The sequence below is a fragment of the Mustelus asterias genome, chromosome 3, assembly GCF_964213995.1.
Source record: "Mustelus asterias chromosome 3, sMusAst1.hap1.1, whole genome shotgun sequence".
Taxonomy (NCBI): Eukaryota; Metazoa; Chordata; class Chondrichthyes; order Carcharhiniformes; family Triakidae; genus Mustelus; species Mustelus asterias.
The window spans coordinates 150,933,474-150,955,638 of record NC_135803.1 but is presented as its reverse complement, the minus strand read 5'-3'; the positions used below and the strand labels follow the sequence as shown (position 1 = coordinate 150,955,638).

Below are 22,165 nucleotides of genomic sequence, written 5' to 3'. Positions count from 1 at the left end.
CACTCTCGGTCAAATGATGTCTTGATGTCAACCTCCCACCCTCACTTCTGGAGTTCAGCTCTTTTGTCCATGTTTGAACCAAGGCTGTAATGAGGTGAAGAGCTCAGTGACCTTGGCAGAACTCAAACTGAGTTGCACTGCAACCTTCCTATGGTTTTATGTTCAGACAACACTTCAGACGCGATTTAACCAAAGTTATACACAACTGCAGCATAACTTCACCCCTTTGTATGCCACCTGCTTGAGATAAAGATTCCAGTACTATACGCAAACATGCCCGACTACTCAATGACAATTCACAGCTTAGAGGTAATAAGCTCCCTAAAAATTTTACACATTTCAGTGCGACTACATTTCTAGCTCATTATTCAGAAAATAAACTTGTACATGAGGATGATCCCCTTCCTCACACTGAACTTAGAAATCATAGAAATCATAGAAACCCTACAGTGCAGAAGGAGGCCATTCGGCCCATCGAGTCTGCACCGACCACAATCCCACCCAGGCCCTACCCCCACATATTTACCCGCTAATCCCTCTAACCTACGCATCCCAGGACTCTAAGGGGCAATTTTTTTTTTTAACCTGGCCAATCAACCTAACCCGCACATCTTTGGACTGTGGGAGGAAACCGGAGCACCCGGAGGAAACCCACGCAGACACGAGGAGAATGTGCAAACTCCACACAGACAGTGACCCGAGCCGGGAATCGAACCCGGGACCCTGGAGCTGTGAAGCAGCAGTGCTAACCACTGTGCTACCGTGCCGCCCCTTCAACTTCAACCGCCAGACTTGCCCATTCAATCAATCTCCCTCCGAAACTTTCAGTTTCCACTCACACTGTGTCACCTATCTTGGTGTTGACAGCAAACTTGGAAATACAGATCTCTGCTCCTTCATCAAAGGTCACTGATAAATATAGTGAAAAGCTGAGGCACCAGCACAGATCCCTGGGAGACAACACTTCTCACATCTTGCCAACTCTGTCTCCTACTTCCTAACCAACTTCCTACCAACCACAATAAGTTGCCTCTAATTTCCATGCACTTTCTATGCCAACAATCTAAATAAGAATAACCATTCTTATAATCTAAAATCCATCCTAAATAAAGAAATCCTGAATTTAGTTTTGAAAATGTTTCATTCCAAGTTGGTAGCTCCAATTTGAGGGCTTTATATTTGTGCATATGAATTACACATTTGGTCTGATCCAGCAATCCTTTAAACTTTTAGAATGGGAGAAAAATAAGCATAATATAATTAATATAATAAAATATCCTATCTATAACATTAAAACTCATTGTTCTCCAGCACCTCTCATTTACAAAACTTTACTTGCCCTTGTCAGATTATGCAATACTTAAATGTTATCTTTATAAATTCTTGTCTCTACTTCAAACAGAAATGGCATAATCTAAACCTGCCACTCTGTAATCGTATCCTCGTGCAGTAATGGTATTACAGCACCTTAGTTTTTGCATGTCGCTGCTTCTCAACCTGGGAAACCCCAGCACCCTGCCCTTGCTGCTGACGTCTCTCACCCTGTAGCTCCCCTTCCTGCCACCACTCACCTTTGGCCTGGGTGTGACACCCATCATGGACTTAAGGCAAGTATATTACCAGCCAAGGCCACTGTTCCCCTGGTGGCACCGCCATTCAAAAGAGCTGCTGCCCTCTGATTGGCCAGCAACTCTGGGGCTGGTGGGATCCCCAGAGTCCTCGATTCTGGGAAGGTCCATCACTAGGCTGTCAAGTGTCTGAGTGGAATAAGATGAGGTGAGCCTTGGCTAAAATGGGATGATGTGGGGCTCTTGCTAGCTTTTCAGATGGCAGCCGAAACTCACTTCCACATGATTCTGCCCACAGTTCCACAGGTGTGTGCACCTGTATAGTAAAGGAATGTAGGACTGTCTGTCAATGTAGCCCATTAAAACAGATTGAACAATCTTATATAAATGGTAAAAATAGCAGTGGAATCACTGGCTGGAGCTTTGAAAATTGGTTAACAAGGTACAAGCAATGCATGTACTTTGCACCTGGCTTATTTGGCACTCCAACTCACGTCAAATAATTTTGAAAAACATTACAATTAAGTGCCTTTAACAAGGAGTCACGCATCTGTTCAATAACTAGAAGTATTTACATAGTCAACATGGCTATATGTGCACTTTGGCACCATGATGAATGGCAATACCTTGATCTGATGTAAATAGGCTGAATTTTATGCGGTACAAATGAAAAGTAAAATGTGTACCTACCTGAGAGCTCGAGCAAAATTAATTCAACAATTGCACATACGTTAAAAACAAGAATCAATAGCAAGTCAAGATTGCCAAAGTAAAATGGAGACTGCTTTCTTGATTTTGCGTACAAACGATCGCATGTTTCACCTATTATTTACTCAAGTCCCCAGTTTTGCTTAATTATTTATTTATATTAAGCACCGAATGGTGATCTGTCAGGGTCTGGATATATATCATCATTTCTTCATAATCTCTGCATCAAAATCATAGAACACTATACCCTTCAGCACACAGACGACAACAGTTCAAGAAAAAGATCCACTACCCCCTTCACAACTGGGGATGGGCAATAAATGCTGGCTGTGCCAGCTAGAATACATTTTTAAGGAACTGGACTGACAATGGCCTATGATAAGGAGATGTATGCCAGTTCCAGTATTTACTACTGCGAACTGTCCTGTGTGCTTGCTATATTATTGAGTGAATAATTCAGAGACCTAGACTAGCAGTCCAGAAACACGAGTTAAAATGCTACCATGGCTGGGGGAATTTAAATTCAACTCATTAATAAATCCAGAATTAAATGCTGGAATCACAGAACTACTGGATTGTTGTAAAAATCACATGGTTCAATAATTCCCTTAACAGGGAGAAATCTGCCATCCTTACCCAGTCTGGGATGTGTGGCTCCAGACCCACAGCAATGCAGTTGACTCTTAACTGCCCTCTGAAATGGCCTAGCAAGCCACTCATTTGACTTTTCTGTAGTGGCTTGATACAACTAAGAATAAAACCAGCACTGACCTAGCCACCAGAAACAAGAAATTAACACTCTGTCCAATCAACCCTGCAAAGTACTTCTCACCAACATCTGGCAACTTGTTCCAAAGTTGGAAGAACTGCCCCATAGACTAGTCAAGCCTGACACAGTCATATACACTGAATTATACCTTGCAGCGAGATTTCATAATCAGGGATACTGGCACAGTGGTACATAATTGCCAGTGGCTCTCATGGCATCAGGTCAAACATGGTAAAAAAATCTCCTGCTGATTATCACTGAAAGTCATTGCTCAACTGATGAATCAATGTTCCTCCATGTTGAACACCACTTAGAAGGAGAGGGTTGCAAGGGCAAAGGAGAGAGAGAGAGAGAAAACACTTGATCTCATCCTCACCAACCTACCTGTTTGTCCATGATAACACTGGTAGGAGTGACCACTAGACAATTCTTGTGGAACCAAAGTCCTGTTTTCAAACTCCAATGTATTATATGGCAGTACCAACTGGCTACATTGAAAAGACTCATAACAGATATAGAAACACAAAACTGCGCATCCATGAGACAATCAGCAGCAGAACTGTATTCAATTACAATCTGTAAACTCATTGTATATCCCTCACCGTACTATTACCATCAAACCAGGGGATTAACCATGGTCTAATGAGGAGTGCAGGGGCAGTGTGATACAGACAGAGCTAAGCAATCCCATAATGAAAAGATCAGATCAAAGCTCTGCAGTCCTGTCACATCCAGCCATGAATGAAAGGCAATTAAACAACAACTACAGGAACTAGTTCTAAAAACATACCCATCCTCTGATGTATTCTAATTTTAAGCAAATTTGACAAGGAATTTGCCACATAAAATGTTTATATTTACACATGAGCAAATATCTATCTCACTGAATACATTAAGAATTAACTCAGGTTAAAACATCAGCACATCGAATGATTTAAAAAATGCAGATAAAACTCAGCACTGTGCAACTAAAAGAACAAATTAATAAATCAAACTGTTGTCAGCACATAATCTTCCACCATAAATATGGAAAGCCATAGCAGATTTATATAAAGGTTTCACTTTAGCTACACCCTAACTATTAAATCTTCCCTAGACTCCACTCCAAATCGCTCTTGTCCAAATGCTCAAATGGCATTAATTCAGCGGGCATGTCACAGATCTTCCCTTCAATAATAAATTATAACCCAAATTAAAGAAATTGGGCTTAATCTAAAACTTATGTAATGCAAATCCAATCTGGTGTGGGAAGATTAAAAATCAGTGGAAAAGGCTTACCTGAAACCCTTCTGTTTAATCTGTTAATAACTGGTGCTGCAAGAAATAAAAAGAAACAAAATTAATGATCTTCATTTGAACTTAGCATTTTAATGGAAACACTTATACAGCAAGTTAATTTATTTACACTATGTGACAGTCTTGCAATAATACATGTCACTGCACCTAGGATGGTACAGTATAGCAGACGAGTAAGTACTGCATGCTGAGTTTTATCATAGACTTTTTTTAGGCCCGAGTGTAAAGCCAAAACCAAATGTCCCATGCTTACTTCCTCAACTCAAAGACAAACAGTGGAACTACATTTTGCCATCATGCACTTGAAGTGTTCACTTTACATCAGTGTCAATATATCCGTCTCAAAACTCAGGATTCAAAAACAATACATTGACTAATTTCCAAAATTCTGTTGTTCTCTTTGTGCTGTATGAAAACCTGCACATACTCAGTATCTTGTGCAAAATACATGTGATGTGGAGGAGTGGAGGAAGAGACAACCCAACATTTATCCTCTCCAAACATCTACTTCAGGAATTATGACTGGGAAAAATACACTGTTATTTTCCTAATAGTAATTAAATATTGCAAACATATATTTAAGAGGACAAACATACTTTTACATGTACTCTGGTTCATGTAAATGGTGATGTGGAAATGCCGGCGTTGGACTGGGGTAAACACAGTAAGGAGTCTAACAACACCAGGTTTCTAGTCCAACAGGTTTATTTGGTAGCAAACGCCACGAGCTTTCGGAGCGCTGCTCCTTCGTCAGGTGGAGTGGAAGTCATGTAAATAGTAGCATGAAAAGCACCTGAGAAAACGAAGCACTAAAATCTTAATGCAAGGCTCATATTTACTAGCTCACCTTTTAAAATAACTAGTTACAAAACTGAATTTCAGATAATGCTCTTTTCTGTAAATGTCAGCATTTGTATCGTCAAGCAAAATTTCTGCCACCTTCCCAACAAGAAAATAATACTGGCACTGAGGTGTGAACATGAAGAGCAAAGATGGTACAAAGTCTCCCACAGGATTCATTATCAGCTTTCAATCAAAGCTAAAACCTCAAGTCACTCCATCTGCCCTATTAAAAGAACCAATTATTGGGACTACACTATGTACCCAGGTTTCTATCCATTTACTTTTTATGTGAATAATATGGATTTTAATATTTGAATTCAAATTTTCCAAAACTGAGGTCACTCAAACACCATCAAATTAACCCCATTTTCTGCACTAATTTAATGGGGATGTTGCCATATTTTCAAGCAGCAAAAAGTCTATACATGCTGAAAATCTGAAATTAGAATGCTGGAAACACAACCAGAGGTTCTGAGAGAGGAAGGCAGATTAAACCTTCAATAACTTTTCAGCAGAAGTCCCTCACAGCTTGGTATGGCTCCTGCTCTGAGCAAGACCACAAGAAGCTAGAAAGGGTTGTAAACGTAGCCCAGTCCATCACGCAAAACAGCCTCCCATCCATTGACTTCGTTTACACTTCCCACTGCCTCGGAAAAGCAGCCAGTACAATCAAGGTCCCAATGCATCCTGGACATTCTCTCTTCCACCTTCTTCCATCAGAAAAAAAGAAATAAAAATCTGAGAACACGTACCAACCGACTCATGAACAGCTTCTTCCCTGCTGCCATCAGACTTTTGAATGAATCTACCTTATATTATGATCTTGCTCTACACCCTATCTGTAACTGCAACACTATATTCTGCATCCTCTCCTTTCCTTTTCCCCTATTACTCTAAAAATGCAATGTTTTGGCTGTATAGCATGCAAGAAACAATATTTTTCATTGTATCCCAATACATGAGACAATCATTTCTGGGTTATATTCTCTTGAAAGTCTCAATTTTCTTTTGAATGCGTGGAGGCCAATACTGTGTTTGTAAATTCTATACCTCTTCTAATAAAACCGAGAATTCCTTTCATGTCTTTATCAATCCACAGTGCTTCCTTTAATGGCAAATCCCATATTCCTATCTTTTTCCACAAGCCTACTTCTGTTTAAAACAGAATTACGGCTATTTTCTAAAAATCTGTTACAATCCCAAACCAGACCCCTAAATTTTGTTACAATCCAGTTACAGATCAGTAATTTCTTTCATTAAAGTAGACAATATTTGAAATCTAAGTTACTCATCAAGGGACTAACCAGATTCCATGCTTTTAAACAATAAGATATTTTACTAGATGATAATTAAACACAGCCAACATGATCTACCTTGTACTGCAGACTTAACATGAAATAAACATGAATTAACAGACAAACTGTGTTCAAACACAGTACAAACACCTCAAATGGTAGACACCAACAACGCAAAACCCCCAAGCATCCCACTGAGACACAAGTCACCAGTCACAAAATTCTTTAAAGCTTGTTCTTCCTCACGAAGAATTTCAGCTCCTCTCTTTCAAAGAGCAAGATACCCAGGCAACCGCAATTCTACTTCACCTGAGTTCCACATGTACAATCCCCTAATCCATATCATTCTGAAATCTGTTCCCAGGTCCAACTTGTTCTCCATTTCTAGCTGATCTGATCTACTACTGAGTGTTTGCAAGGCTCCAGTCCAGCCTCCAAACACAAGCATGGTCCCAGCTCATCAGCCACACTGCTGCCAACATCTGCCTTCTATGGATCAGCCTGTCCTAGTACCCCAGCTGAGTCGCTACTAACTGCTTCAGGGCTTTACTGAAGCCCAAATACGAATTATAGTCCTCATCTCCATGGCCACATAACAGGCAACACTCTTGCCTTCAGGCCCTACTCCATCCTATGCATTTGCACCAGAGCCCCAAAACAGACAGATTTCCTTACAAATCAAAATGTATTATTGAACACTTGCTGACATTAAATTCCATCTGTTACTTTTTAGCTTATATGTATGCAAGTATGCCAAGAATAAAACCTGCTCACAGCGAAGGGAAAACAGCAGTTCATGTCATTCAACAAACAACACCTACGGCGGCAACAGGTTGCTTTGCCACTAGTAGTGTGAAGGAAAGGAAACCCTGATAGGCGTCTCCAGGCCATTTCCATTTGTACTGAACATAACTGAATGTAGAACAGCTTCTCATCAAATATCCAGTCATTATCTTACCATGTAAAAAACTGTACATGAACAGATTTCCACCCAACAGCATTTAATGTTATCTGGAAAATGACCTCCACTTTCTCTCATAAGAGCATAAGAACTAGGATCAGGAGTAGGCCAATTGGCCCCTTGAGCCTGCTCTGCCATTCAGTAAGACCATGACTGATTTTTTTGTGGACTCAGCTCCACTTACCTGCCCGTTCACCATAACCCTTAATTCCTTTACTGTTCAAAAATCTATCTTTGCCTTAAAAACATTCAACAAATAGCATCAACTGCTTCACTGGGCAGGAAATTCTCATCCTGTTCCAAATACTCCACAACTTTTATTAAACAAAACATGACTACTGTTTCAGGAAATACACATCATCTTAAATCAGATATTGGCACAGAGTTCACAGCCCACAAAAACAGTAAATGCTCTTAATTTACTACAGTTCTAATATTCAAAAAGCTTGTTTCCACTGCTCTTGGTGTACATGTTTACGTTCATCAAGATGAATGCTATCACTATTGGGGAACAGAACACTAATTTGGAGTGTTAGTATTGCAGTTGCATTGTTGAACTAATAATTCAGAGAACACGAGTTCAAATTCTACCATGGAAGTTTGGGAATTTGAATTTACAAAGAACAAAGAACAATACAGCACAGGAACAGGCCCTCCGGCCCTCCAAGCCCGCGCCGCTCCCTGGTCCAAACTAGACCATTCTTTTGTATCCCTCCATTCCCACTCCGTTCATATGGCTGTCGAGATAAGTCTTAAACGTTCCCAGTGTGTCCACCTCCACCACCTTGCCTGGCAGCGCATTCCAGGCCCCCACCACCCTCTGTGTAAAATATGTCCGTCTGATATCTGTGTTAAACCTCCCCCCCTTCACTTTGAACCTATCACCCCTCGTGAACGTCACCACCGACCTGGGGAAAAGCTTCCCACCGTTCACCCTATCTATGCCTTTCATAATTTTATACACCTCTATTAAGTCTCCCCTCATCCTCCGTCTTTCCAGGGAGAACAACCCCAGTTTACCCAATCTCTCCTCATAACTAAGCCCCTCCATACCAGGCAACATCCTGGTAAACCTCCTCTGTACTCTCTCCAAAGCCTCCACGTCCTTCTGGTAGCGTGGCGACCAGAACTGGACGCAGTATTCCAGATGCGGCCGAACCAACGTTCTATACATCTGCAACATCAGACCCCAACTTTTATACCCTATGCCCCGTCCTATAAAGGCAAGCATGCCATATGCCTTCTTCACCACCTTCTCCACCTGTGACGTCACTTTCAAGGATCTGTGGACTTGCACACCCAGGTCCCTCTGCGTATCTACACCCTTTATGGTTCTGCCATTTATCATATAGCTCCTCCCTACATTATTTCTACCAAAATGCATCACTTCGCATTTATCAGGATTGAACTCCATCTGCCATTTCTTTGCTCAAATTTCCAGCCTATCTATATCCTTCTGTAGCTTCTGACAATGCTCCTCACTATCTGCAAGTCCTGCCAATTTTGTATCGTCCGCAAACTTACTGATCACCCCAGTTACACCTTCTTCCAGATCATTTATATAAATCACAAACAGCAGAGGTCCCAATACAGAGCCCTGCGGAACACCACTAGTCACAGGCCTCCAGCCGGAAAAAGACCCTTCCACTACCACCCTCTGTCTTCTGTGACCAAGCCAGTTCTCCACCCATCTAGCCACCTCCCCCTTTATCCCATGAGATCCAACCTTTTTCACCAGCCTACCATGAGGGACTTTGTCAAACGCTTTACTAAAGTCCATATAGACGACATCCACGGCCCTTCCCTCGTCAACCATTTTGGTCACTTCTTCAAAAAACTCCACCAGGTTAGTGAGGCATGACCTCCCTCTCACAAAACCATGCTGACTATCGTTAATGAGTTTATTCCTTTCTAAATGCGCATACATCCTATCTCTAAGAATCTTCTCCAACAACTTCCCCACCACGGACGTCAAGCTCAGCGGCCTATAATTACCTGGGTTATCCTTCCTACCCTTCTTAAATAACGGGACCACATTAGCTATCCTCCAATCCTCTGGGACCTCACCTGCGTCCAGTGACGAGCAATTTAGTTGGAAAAAAATCTGTAAAAGGGATGGTTATGCTGCTGGATTATATAAAATGTCATTAATAGCTTTTAGGGAAAGAAACCTGCTGTTCTTAGTCTCATCCATGTTATTCTAGTCCCACACAAATGTATTTGATTCTTATCATCAATTTAAAATGGCCTGGCAAGCCATCCAGTTGTACCAAGTTAGTGCAAAGAGCTGCCTCAATCAAGCTTCATGTCCCAAGAATGAATATTCCAAAGGGTTGCTGAAAATAAACACTGAATGAAAGCATTGTAATCCTATACATAGATAGCACACAAATGAAAAGTACAGCAATTATTTGCTACAGCTGCATCCCATTATAAGGTAACCTTCATAAGATTCTTAAACGCTTACATATATTAATTAGCTCCATTATTTGAAAAATGTTTAAGATTGAGTTTTCATTCAAATTTCAAACCTCGGAAAAATCTAGCAGCACACTTACTAATCTCTGAATGCAACACAATTCTTCCATTTTAAATGAATTTAGAACAGAAATGGGAACACAAGAACATCGAAATAGCTGCTCAAGTCTACTCTCTTATTCAATAAAATCATGACCAAATGTTCTTGACTCCTATATCTATCTATGGAAGCGTTAAATACATGAATATACCAGCCTCCACTGCTCCCTGGAGCGGCGTATTCCACTGAATCAAGATCCTGAGTAAACAAATGCTCTCTCATCTTGCTCTTAAATAGTTTCACAGTAAAATGACAACCATGTCTAGAATTCCCTCCGAGAGGAAGCATCCTCATAATACTTACCCTTTCAAGCCCCCTTAGAAACTTAATATGCTTCAATAAGATCACCATTTCTCCAAATTTCAATGTGGATAGGCCCAACTTTCGCACACAAGACAACCCTTTCACCCCAGAAAACGAACAGTGAACCTTCTCTGAACTGTCTCCAATGCAAGTACATTCCTCCTCAAATAAGGAGACCAAAACTGTATGCTGTATAGGTGCTGTCACATCAATATATTCTATAATTGTAGCAAGACTTCCCGACACTCATACTCACTTTACATTCATCATCTAAGTTTAAAATAATTGAGTTTTAGCATAAGTAGAACATAGAAACATTCAACCATGTTACCAAATGTTTTTAAAGAAAGAAAATGGTGCCAAGTTAATTTTGTTGGTTTCAGATCACAGTCAGAACTCAATGGAAGCACAAAAATGTTGATCCCCATCTGCTCAACTCTAACAATTTCTGGCAAATTATCACCTAATTACTTCCATCTTGACCAATCTATTGGAAGTTAAGGTTTTCCTCTCAAATATCATGTGCATCAACTCTTTTTGACTCGTGGGGAGGCAAATCAATCACGATTTCCATTTCCTTGGTGCCACCATTACATGCAGTTATTCCAATATTGAAGTAGATACAGAACAGTATACCTCTATCATTCTGTAAATATACTGTTAAGAAATTGAGATTTATATTTGTATATGTATGTTAAGGAAGGGTTAAAAACTTGGGTTTTGGCTTTTTTTTTTAAATTGCCTGCAAATTTGTGGGTCTGTTTAGATGTCTGCATTGTAATAATACTTTTACGACCCAAAATAAATGCAAGGTATTAAAAGCTAGATTGTTGCTTAGCAACTAGAGGCCCACACTGAAAAGCAGAAGCAGTTAGTTCAGTTGAAAGAAGGTAACCCAGGAGTAAGCAGTCCTCACAGAAACAGCTAGAACAGGCAGATCAAAGCACGGGGCAGAAGGCCAGTCCCAAGCTAAACAGAAAGCCCTAGAAACCAGGGAATGGGACAGAAGAGTTCCAGGACGTTTGTGAAGTCAGAGAAACAAAAAAGGAATCTGGAAAAATTCTGTTCACTGAGGTTAACATTGAGGAGCAGGGAAAACATCAAAATTAAATGGCAAAGCTGCAGAAGGTAAAGTAATAAGTTTACAAAAAGCTGAAATCTGAGATTTTAATATGGCCTGTGAAACAGTGGTGTTCTGTCAGCGAATAGGTATGAGCAATTGCGTGGAGCCTTGAATACATGTAACAATCCAGGGCGGAGGAATACCAGAAAAAGAAGTTGGAACCATGGAGGTGGATCCTTGATGAAGAAATTCAACAGAAAACGCAGTTTGGGAGACGATTCCAAGGTGTGTTTATCGAGAGCGGACACTGGAAACCCCTGGTGAGGAAGACAGAGTTCCAGTGAGACCAGTTGACTCACAGCGTGACAAGCGTTCAGTGGGAATTAATGAAAAATCCATAGAAGTTGTTTTGGGTGGTGTTTCAGAGTGCGAGGTGTCAGACCACAGTTTGCCTATTGGTTTACATGGACCATGTACTTGCTGAGAACATTAGAGTACAAGGTAGATTTTGTAACTTGTGTTATCCTCACAAATTGGTATACATATGTAAAGGTATAGCTGGGTGAAGGAAAAGTATATTATGGTTCTTTTTTCTTGTTTAGTTAACGTTTCAAGTTTATCGACAGTCCTATGACTGTGTCCAGTCGCTACCTTCCACATATCTAAGCAAGAAATAAAAGTTAGGGTGTCTCAAGCAGGGTTCCAGTCTGGGATCTGACTTGCCCAGTTGTATCAGCTAGGATCATAACAATCCTCTGATGAGATCATCCAAAGGCAATTATGAAAAAAGTTAAAAGGAAGGAGAACTCAGGAGATGTTATGAATGGAGGTGTTAGGATTCAAAAAGGTATAAAAACTAGCATACGGGCACTTTACTTAAATGCTCGCAGCATTCGAAACAAGGTACATGAGTTGACGGCAGAAATCATTGCGAATGAGTATGATTTAGTGGCTGGAACAGAGACAAGGTTGCAGAGTGGTCACGATTGGGAGTTAAATATCCTGGGGTACCAGACTGTTCGGAAGGACAGACAGGAAGGTGGGAGGTGGTGTAGCTCTGATATTTAAGGATGACATCAGGGCGGTAGTGAAAGATGTTCTAGGTTCTATGGAGAAAAGCATTGAATCCATTTGGACAGAAATTAGAAATAGTCAAGAGAAAATGTCACTGATAGTCTATAGGCCACCAAATAATATCACGGTGGGGTGAGCAATAAACATAGAAATAACGGATAAGTGTGAAAATGATACAGCAATTATCAGGGGGGATTTTAATCTATATGTCGATTGGTCAAACCAGGTCAGTCAAGGCGGCCTTGGAGGAGGAGTTCATAGAATGTATCCGCAATAGCTTTCTCGAACAGTATGTAATGGAACCTACGAGGGAGCAAGCTATCCTAGATCTGGTCCTGTGTAATGAGACAGGAATAATTAATGATCTCACAGTTAGGGATCCCCTCAGAAGGAGCGATCACAATATGGTTGAATTTAAAATACAGATCGAGCGTGAGAAGGTAAAATCCAATACCAGTGTCTTGTGCTTAAACAAAGGAGCCATGAATATCTAAGGAAATAAAGGAGGATATCAAATTAAAAGAAAATGCATAAAGTGGCAAATCTTTATAGGTCAACAGAAAGCCACAAAAAAAAAGCCATAAAGTAAGATAGGTTATGAGTATAAACTTCTCAGAATATAAAAACAGATAGCAAAACTTTCTACAAATATGAAGCGAAAAATAGTGGCTACGGCAAACATTGATCCTTTAGAGGATGAGAAAGGGGATTTGGTAATGGGAATTGGCTGAGGCATTGAACAGGTATTGTGCGTCAGTCTTCACAGTGGAAGACACAAATAACATGCCAAAAATTGATGACAGGAATGTTATGGCAGGTGAGGATCTAGAGACGATTATCACTAAAGTTGTAGTGTTGGGCAAGCTAATGAGGCTAAAAGGTAGACAAGACTCCTGGCCCTCATGGAATGCATCCCAGGGTACTAAAAGAGATGGTGAGGGAAATAGCAAATGCACTCGTGGCAATTTACCAAAATTTGCTGGACTCTGGGGCAGAGTTCTGACAGATTGGAAAATAGCAAATGTAGCACCACTATTTAAGAGAGTTAGAAGGCGGGTAACCATAGGGCAATTAGCTTAACTTCTGTAGTGGGGAAAAGTGCTTGAACCCATCATCAAGGAAGAAATAGCGGGGTATCTGGATAGAAATTGTCCCATTTGGAAGGTGCAGCATGGGTTCATGAAAGGCAGGTTATGCTTAACTAATTTAGTGGAATTCTGAGGACATTATGAGCGTGGTGGACAACAGGGAACCGGCGGATGTGGTGTATCTGGACTTCCAGAAGGCATTCGCCAAGGTGCCGCACAAAAAGCTGCGACATAAGATAAAGGTGCACGGCATTATGGGTAATATATTAGCATGAGTAAAGGATTGGTTAATTAACAGAAAGCAGAGAGTGGGGGTAAATGGGTGTTTTTCTGGTTAGCGATCTGTGACTAGTGGTATGCCTTAGGGATCAGTGTTGGGACTGCAATTGTTTACAATTCACAGATGATTTGGAGTTGGGGACCAAGTGTAGTGTGTCAAAATTCGCAGATGACACGAAGATGAGTGGCAGAGCAAAGTGTGCAGAGGACACAATGTCTGCAAAGGGATATAGATAGTCTAAGTGAGTGGGCAAGGATCTGGCAGATGGAGTACAATGTTGGTAAATGTGAGGTCAGCCATTTTGGCTGGAACAACAGCAAAATGGACTATTATTTAAATGAGAAAAAAATTGCAGCATGCTGCTGTGCAGAGGGACCTGGGTGTCCTTGTACATTAATCACAAGAAGTTGGTTTGCAGGTGCAGCAGGCAATTAAAACAGCAAATGGAATTTTGTCCTTCATTGCTCGGGGGATGGAGTTTAAAAACAGGGAGGTTATGTTGCAGCTGAGGTGAAGGTGCTGGTGAAGCCACACCGGGAGTACTGTGTACAGTTTTGGTCTCCTTACTTGAGAAAGGATGTACTGGCACTGGAGGGGGTGCAGAGGAGATTCACTAGGTTGATTCCAGAGTCGAGAGGATTGGCTTATGAGGGGAGACTGAGTAGACTGGGGCTATACTCATTGGAATTCAGAAGAATGAGGGGAGATCTTATAGAAACATATCAGATTATGAAGGGAATAGATAAGATAGAAGCAGGGAAGTTGTTTCCACTGGCGGGTGAAACTAGAACTAGGGGGCATAGTCTCAAAATAAGGGGAAGCAGATTTAAGACTGAGTTGAGGTGGAACTTGCTCACCCAAAGGGTTGTGAATCTGTGGAATTCCCTGCCCAGTGAAGCAGTTGAGGCTACCTCATTGAATATTTTTAAGGTAAGGGTAGATATATTTTTGAACAGTAAAGGAATTAAGGGTTATGGCGAGCGTCAGGTAAGTGGAGCTGAGTCCACAAAAAGATCAACCATGATCTTATTGAATGGTGGAGCAGGCTGAAGGGGCCAGATGGCCTACTCCTGCTCCTAGTTCTCATGTTAACATTCACAAAAAAATCTGCTCCCATCTTAAGAAACGAGCCTGCTGGTTGCTGCCAAGCTATTATTGCAAAATCGGGTCATATGCCTGCTTAGCGGCAGTGCTGCACTGCGCAAGTAATATTGAGGTCCAATTTCCTCCAATGAAAACTTGGCTTACCAGCTCCCCTATATAAACAAGAATAGTAAAGGATAAGCCTGACAGCAGATTTGTTTATTTTAATGATGGAATGCTGGGAGGGCAGTAACATAAAAGTTGGTTTACAAGCTCATATTAAAGCATAAACAAAACTAAGAGGATGGAAATACCTTGGACAACAGTGACAAGGCCAAGAAACATTCAACAATTTCACTTAGAGAGAACTAACAGAACAAATACCCGAATGATGGAATGATGATGGCAAGCAGTACAATTCGGAACTTTTTTGTCCACAGAGCTTTCCCTTTTGTTTGGGAGGCTGGGGTATAAGGATACAGAAAGAAAGGGAAGCTTATGACGCAAGTAGAAATTTAATCTTGGCTTTATCAAAGTAATAGTGCTGAATCATGTCGGTGGGTTTGGTAATCCTAAGCATTCTGCACCGCAATGATCTACTTGTGGGAAGTTTTATCACAGATGACCAGAATTGCTATTCTCATAGCCATTTTTGCTGAACTTGATAACAACAAAAGAAGTCCTGCACTTCAAAACTGAGTGACAATTCTCTATAGCAAGACAAACTTCTGGGGTCCATCCTTCTGTCAGTTTTCTTGTTTAATAAATGTTTCTGATAGAGTGTAAACTCAGAACTGAACAATAACAGAAAGGATGCTTTGTGCAGATGCAGGAAAATAAAGCTGATGAGAACAAGACAAACATGACTACAGCTTGTATGGACAATAACAATTAACAGACTGGTTGAAGTAAACAGCATATTGCTGAGTTGCAAATTTAATATAATCTTCATTCATCCATTTTTCTCTGCTTGGTTAAGATGGCTCCTGGCTGGTAGCTTCCGACTGGGCTCTTCTTCTTTACAGTTCTCTCTATGGTCATCATTATCCATTCAACAGAAATGCATCCCACATGCCCCACTCCATTTACTCTCACCACTCAACTTTCCATGCCCCTAATGAATACATTTTAGCACAAATTTGATTTTCAAGCTACATGTTTAAAGTGTTAAGAGTGAATTGCCTGTTGCCCACCCTGTTCTGTATTTCTAGAGTGCTCGTTTCCAAGTGGCTGAAAAGCTACTCAAATGTATTTTCTAAACTCAACTGCCAGTCTGCAGGCACAAGCTAAAAACTTCAGCCAACAGATTGTTGTTAACTAAATTATTGTTGTACACATTTGTACAAGTTTATATAGAACAGAAGCAGGCTAATGAGCCTTTATTTGCATTAATCTGTTATTTTGAATTTTGATTCGGACACCTCATTAGCCTATTTCCAATCTTGTAGTACCTCCCCAAAACCCACTGAAATTCTCCTTCCAAATAATAATTGATGAACCTCCAATCTTTCTGGTCTCTCTCAGGACTCTGGAATAAGTATCATCTCTCTCGCTGCTAAGTGTTGTGGCACAGAAATGTAAATAAATGAATAACCTCACACCTCTGAACAGATTTAACATTTTGTTGCCCTCCAATATGCCTCAGAATATTCCTGCTTATGTCTAGAAATAATTACTGCACAAAACCCATCATAAAAAGCAATTTAAAGATATGTGATGTTAAGATTACATGAGAATCCCCAGTGTATAATCTTGAAGCTCCTCAAATTCTTGTGGAAACTGGAAACCATTATAGCCTTGAATAGTTAAGCATAAAAGTAAAACATCATTTGTATCATCTGAACTTTGGACAATCATTCTGACAATGTCTTTGAATAACCAACAAGTTGCAAGGTTAATGTTTCATCAGAATGATTAATGGTCACTGAACTCACTATTTTCGACCTCTATTTCCATTAAAACTAATTTTTGGACTTTGCGCAAGCTAGACTTCTGATGGTATTAATTATCAATATAACACAGATTTAAAATAATTAGAAAGCTACAAAGAAACTCATTTCCCAAATTTTGACATGCAAGGTTCTCATTTTAATTCAGTAGGAGTCAAACCAGATGATCGCTTCCCCTGTCTGTAATAATAGTTTATTTTGTGAATTTGAATGATTGGTAATTCACAAGCACCAGCGGAACAAGTCCTGGCTTAATTAATTAGCTAAACTGCACATGGTGGTGTCACAGTGAGTTATTACGCTAGAGCTTTTTAAGGCAAAATACACAGTGAATGGCAGGAAGTCCTTTTTAAATTGTTTCTTTGATCACAGTGAGATGGATTAACTCATTGTTGCCCAATAAATGGCTGAGTGTGTGAATGGATGAATATATACAAAGAACAATACAGCACAGGAACAGGCCCTTCGGCCCTCCAAGCCCACGCCACTCCCTGGTCCAAACTAGACCATTCTTCTGTATCCCTCCATTCCCACTCCGTTCATGTGGCTATCTAGATAAGTCTTAAACGTTCCCACCGTGCCCGCCTCCACCACCTTGCCCGGCAGCGCAATCCAGGCCCCCACCACCCTCTGTGTAAAATACGTCCTTCTGATATCAGTGTTGATCATCTCACAGCTGCATCTCCCCCTCCCCCTCACCTTGAACCTATGACCCCTCGTGAACGGTGGAAAAAAGCTTCCCACCGTTCACCCTATCTATGCCTTTCATAATTTTATACACCTCTATTAGGTCACCCCTCATCCTCCATCTTTCCAGTGAGAACAACCCCAGTTTATCCAATCTCTCCTCATAACTAAGCCCTTCCATACCAGGCAACATCCTGGTAAACGTCCTCTGCACTCTCTCTAAAGCCTCCATGTCCTTCTGGTAGTGTGGCGACCAGAACTGGGCGCAGTATTCCAAATGTGGCCGAACCAACGTTCTATACCACTGCAACATCAGACCCCAGCTTTTATACTCTATGCCCCTATGTGGAAAGCGTAGCAGAAATCCACACAACCTTGCACAGAAGTGCAATGGGGACTGAAATAACTGAAATGACAATGTAACTGATTAATTTTCAGCTGCATATTAAGACTATAGTTATGCCTGTTATGCTGAGAGAATGTACATAGGCACGATGTGACAGTGTCAAATTGATCATGATTGAATTTACCAGCATGACCTTTGCAGGAGCACATGGATTAAAGAGAGTGATAAAAACAGTCACTTCAGCTGTGGAGTGTACTTAAACAGAAACACATTCCTTCAGGCAGGGTATAGTCCATGAAATAGTCAAAAAGCCTGTAATTATAAGCATATCAATGATACCAATACTCAGAATCCTACTGTGCAAGAGGCCATTTGGCCCATCAAGTCTGCACCAACCACAATCCCACTCAGGCCCTAGCTCCATGCATTTACCCTAGCTAGTCCCCTTGACACTAAAGGGGCATGGCCAATCCACCTTTGACCTGTGGGAGGAAACCCACGCAGACACGGGGAGAATGTACAAACTCCACACAGACAGTGGCCCAAGCTGGGAACTGAACCCAGATCCCTGTCATGGTGAGGCAGCAGTGCTAACCACTGTGCCACCTCAAATCAATGATCAACAAGACACTCAGGTCGGAAAGGAAATCTTGGAATTTCTTCTCATTTCATGGGACCATCATTGTAGTCAAGGGAGCAAGAAGCCTTGTAAGAGTGGAGATGCAGCTGTGAGATGATCAACAATCTTCGGAATTTTGAGGTCTTGCAACAGGACATTAAAAAAGGACATTTTTAAATAGTTCATAGGAGCTCTGTCCATGAGAGGTGACACATCTTTGGCCAAAGACTGTTGATCAGTCAAAGTAAGTTAGATTCCGAATACTGCGGTTTCCAAAAAATGTGCCATGAAAAGTTTTGCTGCTACTTGTATCTACAATTCTTACTACTAGCTCTTATGATTGAAACACAAACTTCTACAATTTTCTTCCAAAAAGGGGCAGTACGGTGGCACAGTGGTTCGCACTGCTGCTTCACAGCACCAGGGGCCTGGGTTCAATTCCCAGCTTGGGGCTCTGGGCAGAGTCTGCACATTCTCCCCATGTGTGCATGGGTTTCCTCTGGGTGCTCCGGTTTCCTCCCACAGTCCAAAGATATGCAGGTTAGGTGAATTGGCCATGCTAGATTCTCCCTCAGTGTACCCGAACAGGCGCTGGAGTGTGGAGACTACAGGATTTTCACAGTAACTTCATTGCAGTGTGAATGTAAACCTATTTGTGACTAATAAATAAACTTTGTTCTTTTATCTACCAGTTCAGTGGCGTGCAATTTGGTGGGCTTTTGATGGAAAACTGTCAGCGCTCACTGCTTACCCCGAATCTGACCGTAACAGGAAGCACAAGTTCACGGAAATTCTGAAATTACTACCTATCATTCACTGTTCAGCCACAGGGTGCAACGTGGACCAGCCGATCTGTTGTTCCCTTCAACTGCCTCAATGCCGAAAGTCAATCAATTACCTTGGTGAGAACTTGCCCCTTTTCTACTGTAATAGTGCTAAAAAGTTACATCTGATTTAATGAAGTGCGAGTTAACAGCAATTGGAGTAATGATGACTGCTGAATAATTGATCCAACCCTGAAAAATATGTGGCATGTGGTTAAATTTCTTCACCATAACTGGTACATTTTTAAAATCACAGATTGTGAATAAAGCAAAAATGAATTATGTTCCTAATCATTATTACACTTCTCATTGCCTCGTTTGCTGTCTGAAAATTCTTTAATATGATTGGTTCCTAAAACAGCAGGATGTCATAGCTGAAGCTCAAAGCTGGAAATCCCCATTAAATAGCACTTCAATCAGCAGCACACCGAGAGAGGTCAAGTTCTTAACAGGAAGACAGCTCAATTTCTCAGCACAGCTTTCTTTGAGGTTACCAGGTGATTAATTATGGTCACCACCACTGAACAGCAACTTACGGGACCATTCTTATTTTGTGGACACCAGTTGAGGAAGTGTATTGAGCGTTGTTGTGATACCCTCTATAGTCAAATAGCTTTCTCATGGTCAATGATCGCACAAAATTAATAGCCTTCATGAAAAAATTTGTATCGCTTTAGGACATGCCAACCACAGGCAGTGCTGCAGGTCTGAGGGGAGAGGCAATGGAGAAAAGCAAAAGGACCTTGAGAAAGTTAGCAAACATCGACCATGAAGAAGTTACTCTAGCACCTGATGGGTAAAATTGGAGGGGAAAATTTCTTTTAAAATAAAATCAAGACATCAAACACAATCAGCAAAGGGAATTATGGAAACATTTACATCTTACTTCTTTGCTCACTGATATTTCTGCTCAATTTAAAAGTACCCAATTCATCAGTTGTCCCAAAGAGTGAATTCTATGTTAAATTAAGCACTTGCACAATTCCACATTGTCTTTTATCTCTGCCAAGAAATGTATTATCCTGCTTATAGTAAATTTGAGGTTTCTATAATGAAAACCATATCTACAGTTTTCAGCCTTCCGTTCCATTCAGCTTCAAGCTCACATCTGATAATTGCAGTTGTTCTCTATAGATTAAACACCCATGTTAACCCACTGTTAGAATTTTTTAGAATTATAGAAACCCTACAGTGCAGAAGGAGGCCATTCGGCCCATCGAGTCTGCACCGACCACAATCCCACCAAGGCCCTACCCCCACATATTTACCCACTAATCCCTCTAACCTACGCATCAGGACTCTAAGGGGCAATTTTTAACCTGGCCAATCAACCTAACCCGCACATCTTTGGACTGTGGGAGGAAACCGGAGCACCCGGAGGAAACCCACGCAGACACGAGGAGAATGTGCAAACTCCACACAGACAGTGACCCGAGCCGGGAATCGAACCCAGGACCCTGGAGCTGTGAAGCAGCAGTGCTAACCACTGTGCTACCGTGTTGGAGAATATCCTCTTCCTCCTTCCCCAGAGAGCACATTGGCAACCATGGATTGGTCCATGATTACGCTTGACAAAGTACTGTAGTGTTTTGCCATTGCCTTCTGCAGGATGACAGAGCATGAAATTCTCCTGCACTTTATGGTCTGTCTTCAGATGTTTTTGAAGGAGCAGTTCAAGAAGGCATCTCACCACTACACTTCAAGGGCAACTAGGAATGGGCTGGGTTGATGGCCACATTATGCAGACACCAGGGAGGGAGGGAGGGAGAGAGCCCATAAAACAGCAGGTGAGAATCCCTAAATGAGCGAGAGCAAGAATGAATGACACCACAGGAGTCCCAGTCGATTGGTTGGTAAGTCTACGCCTTTCCAGACTCTGCACAGATTACACAATTGGTGAGTGACAGGTGTATTTTTATTTCATATCACTCTGTATCATATCATAATAAACACTTTGGATAAAGTTTGAACACTCTATATAAAGTTTTTAATTAAATTTTGGTAGATATGACATTGGCTGAACAGTGGATCACCTTCAAGGAAAAATGCAGGTAATGTTGCGTTATATATCCCTTGAAGGGAAAAGGTAAGACATAAATCCAGGGCACCCTGGATAACGAGAGAGATAAGGGTGAAGATGAAAAGGCAGCAGCGTGTATATGACAGACGTATGGTAGAAATACAATGGAGAATAAGGCTGAATATAGAAGGACCAGAGAAGAAGTCAAAAAGCAAATCAGAAAAGGAGAGAGCATGAAGAGGCTGGCAGCGAACATAAAAGGATCTTCGATAAGCATAGAAATAATAACGTTTTTTAAAAAAAGTAGAACCAACTACAGATAAAAAAGGGGACCTATTTGTGTCACAAGTAGGCTTACATTAACACTGCAATTAAGTTACTGTGAAAATCCCCCAGTCACCACACTCCGGCACCTGTTCGGGTACACAGGGAGAATTTAGCGTGGCCAATGCACCCAACCAGCACGTCTTTCTGACTGTGGGAGGAAACCCACACAGACACAGGGGAGACCACGCAGACTCCACACAGACAGTAACCAGGCAGAGGTGAGAGAAGGCAGCTAGTACACTAGAATAATTTACAATTAAGGAAAGGCCATCTTTACTTAAAATGAATAAGACATGAGGACCAGATGAGATACTTTCAAGGGTACAGAAATTGTAGAGGCATTACTGATAATCTTGCAGTCTTCCTTAGACACAAGAGTGGTGCCAGGTGGCACAGTGGTTAGCACTGCTGCCTCACAGCACCAAGGAACAGGGTTCGATTCCCAGCTTGGGTCACTGTCTGTGTGGTGTCTGTACGTTCTCCC

At 41.3% G+C, this 22,165-nt stretch overlaps 1 protein-coding gene across 1 annotated transcript in view; it reads right to left on the bottom strand.

The window, feature by feature from the left end:
• The window catches only part of prkar2aa (protein kinase, cAMP-dependent, regulatory, type II, alpha A), a 323,658-nt gene that overhangs the window by 163,939 nt on the left and 137,554 nt on the right, over positions 1–22,165 (bottom strand). The window contains exon 8 of the mRNA XM_078209955.1: positions 4,324–4,359. Within this exon, the coding sequence (XP_078066081.1) occupies positions 4,324–4,359 (36 nt within the window). The remainder of the gene's footprint in view (positions 1–4,323; positions 4,360–22,165) is intronic.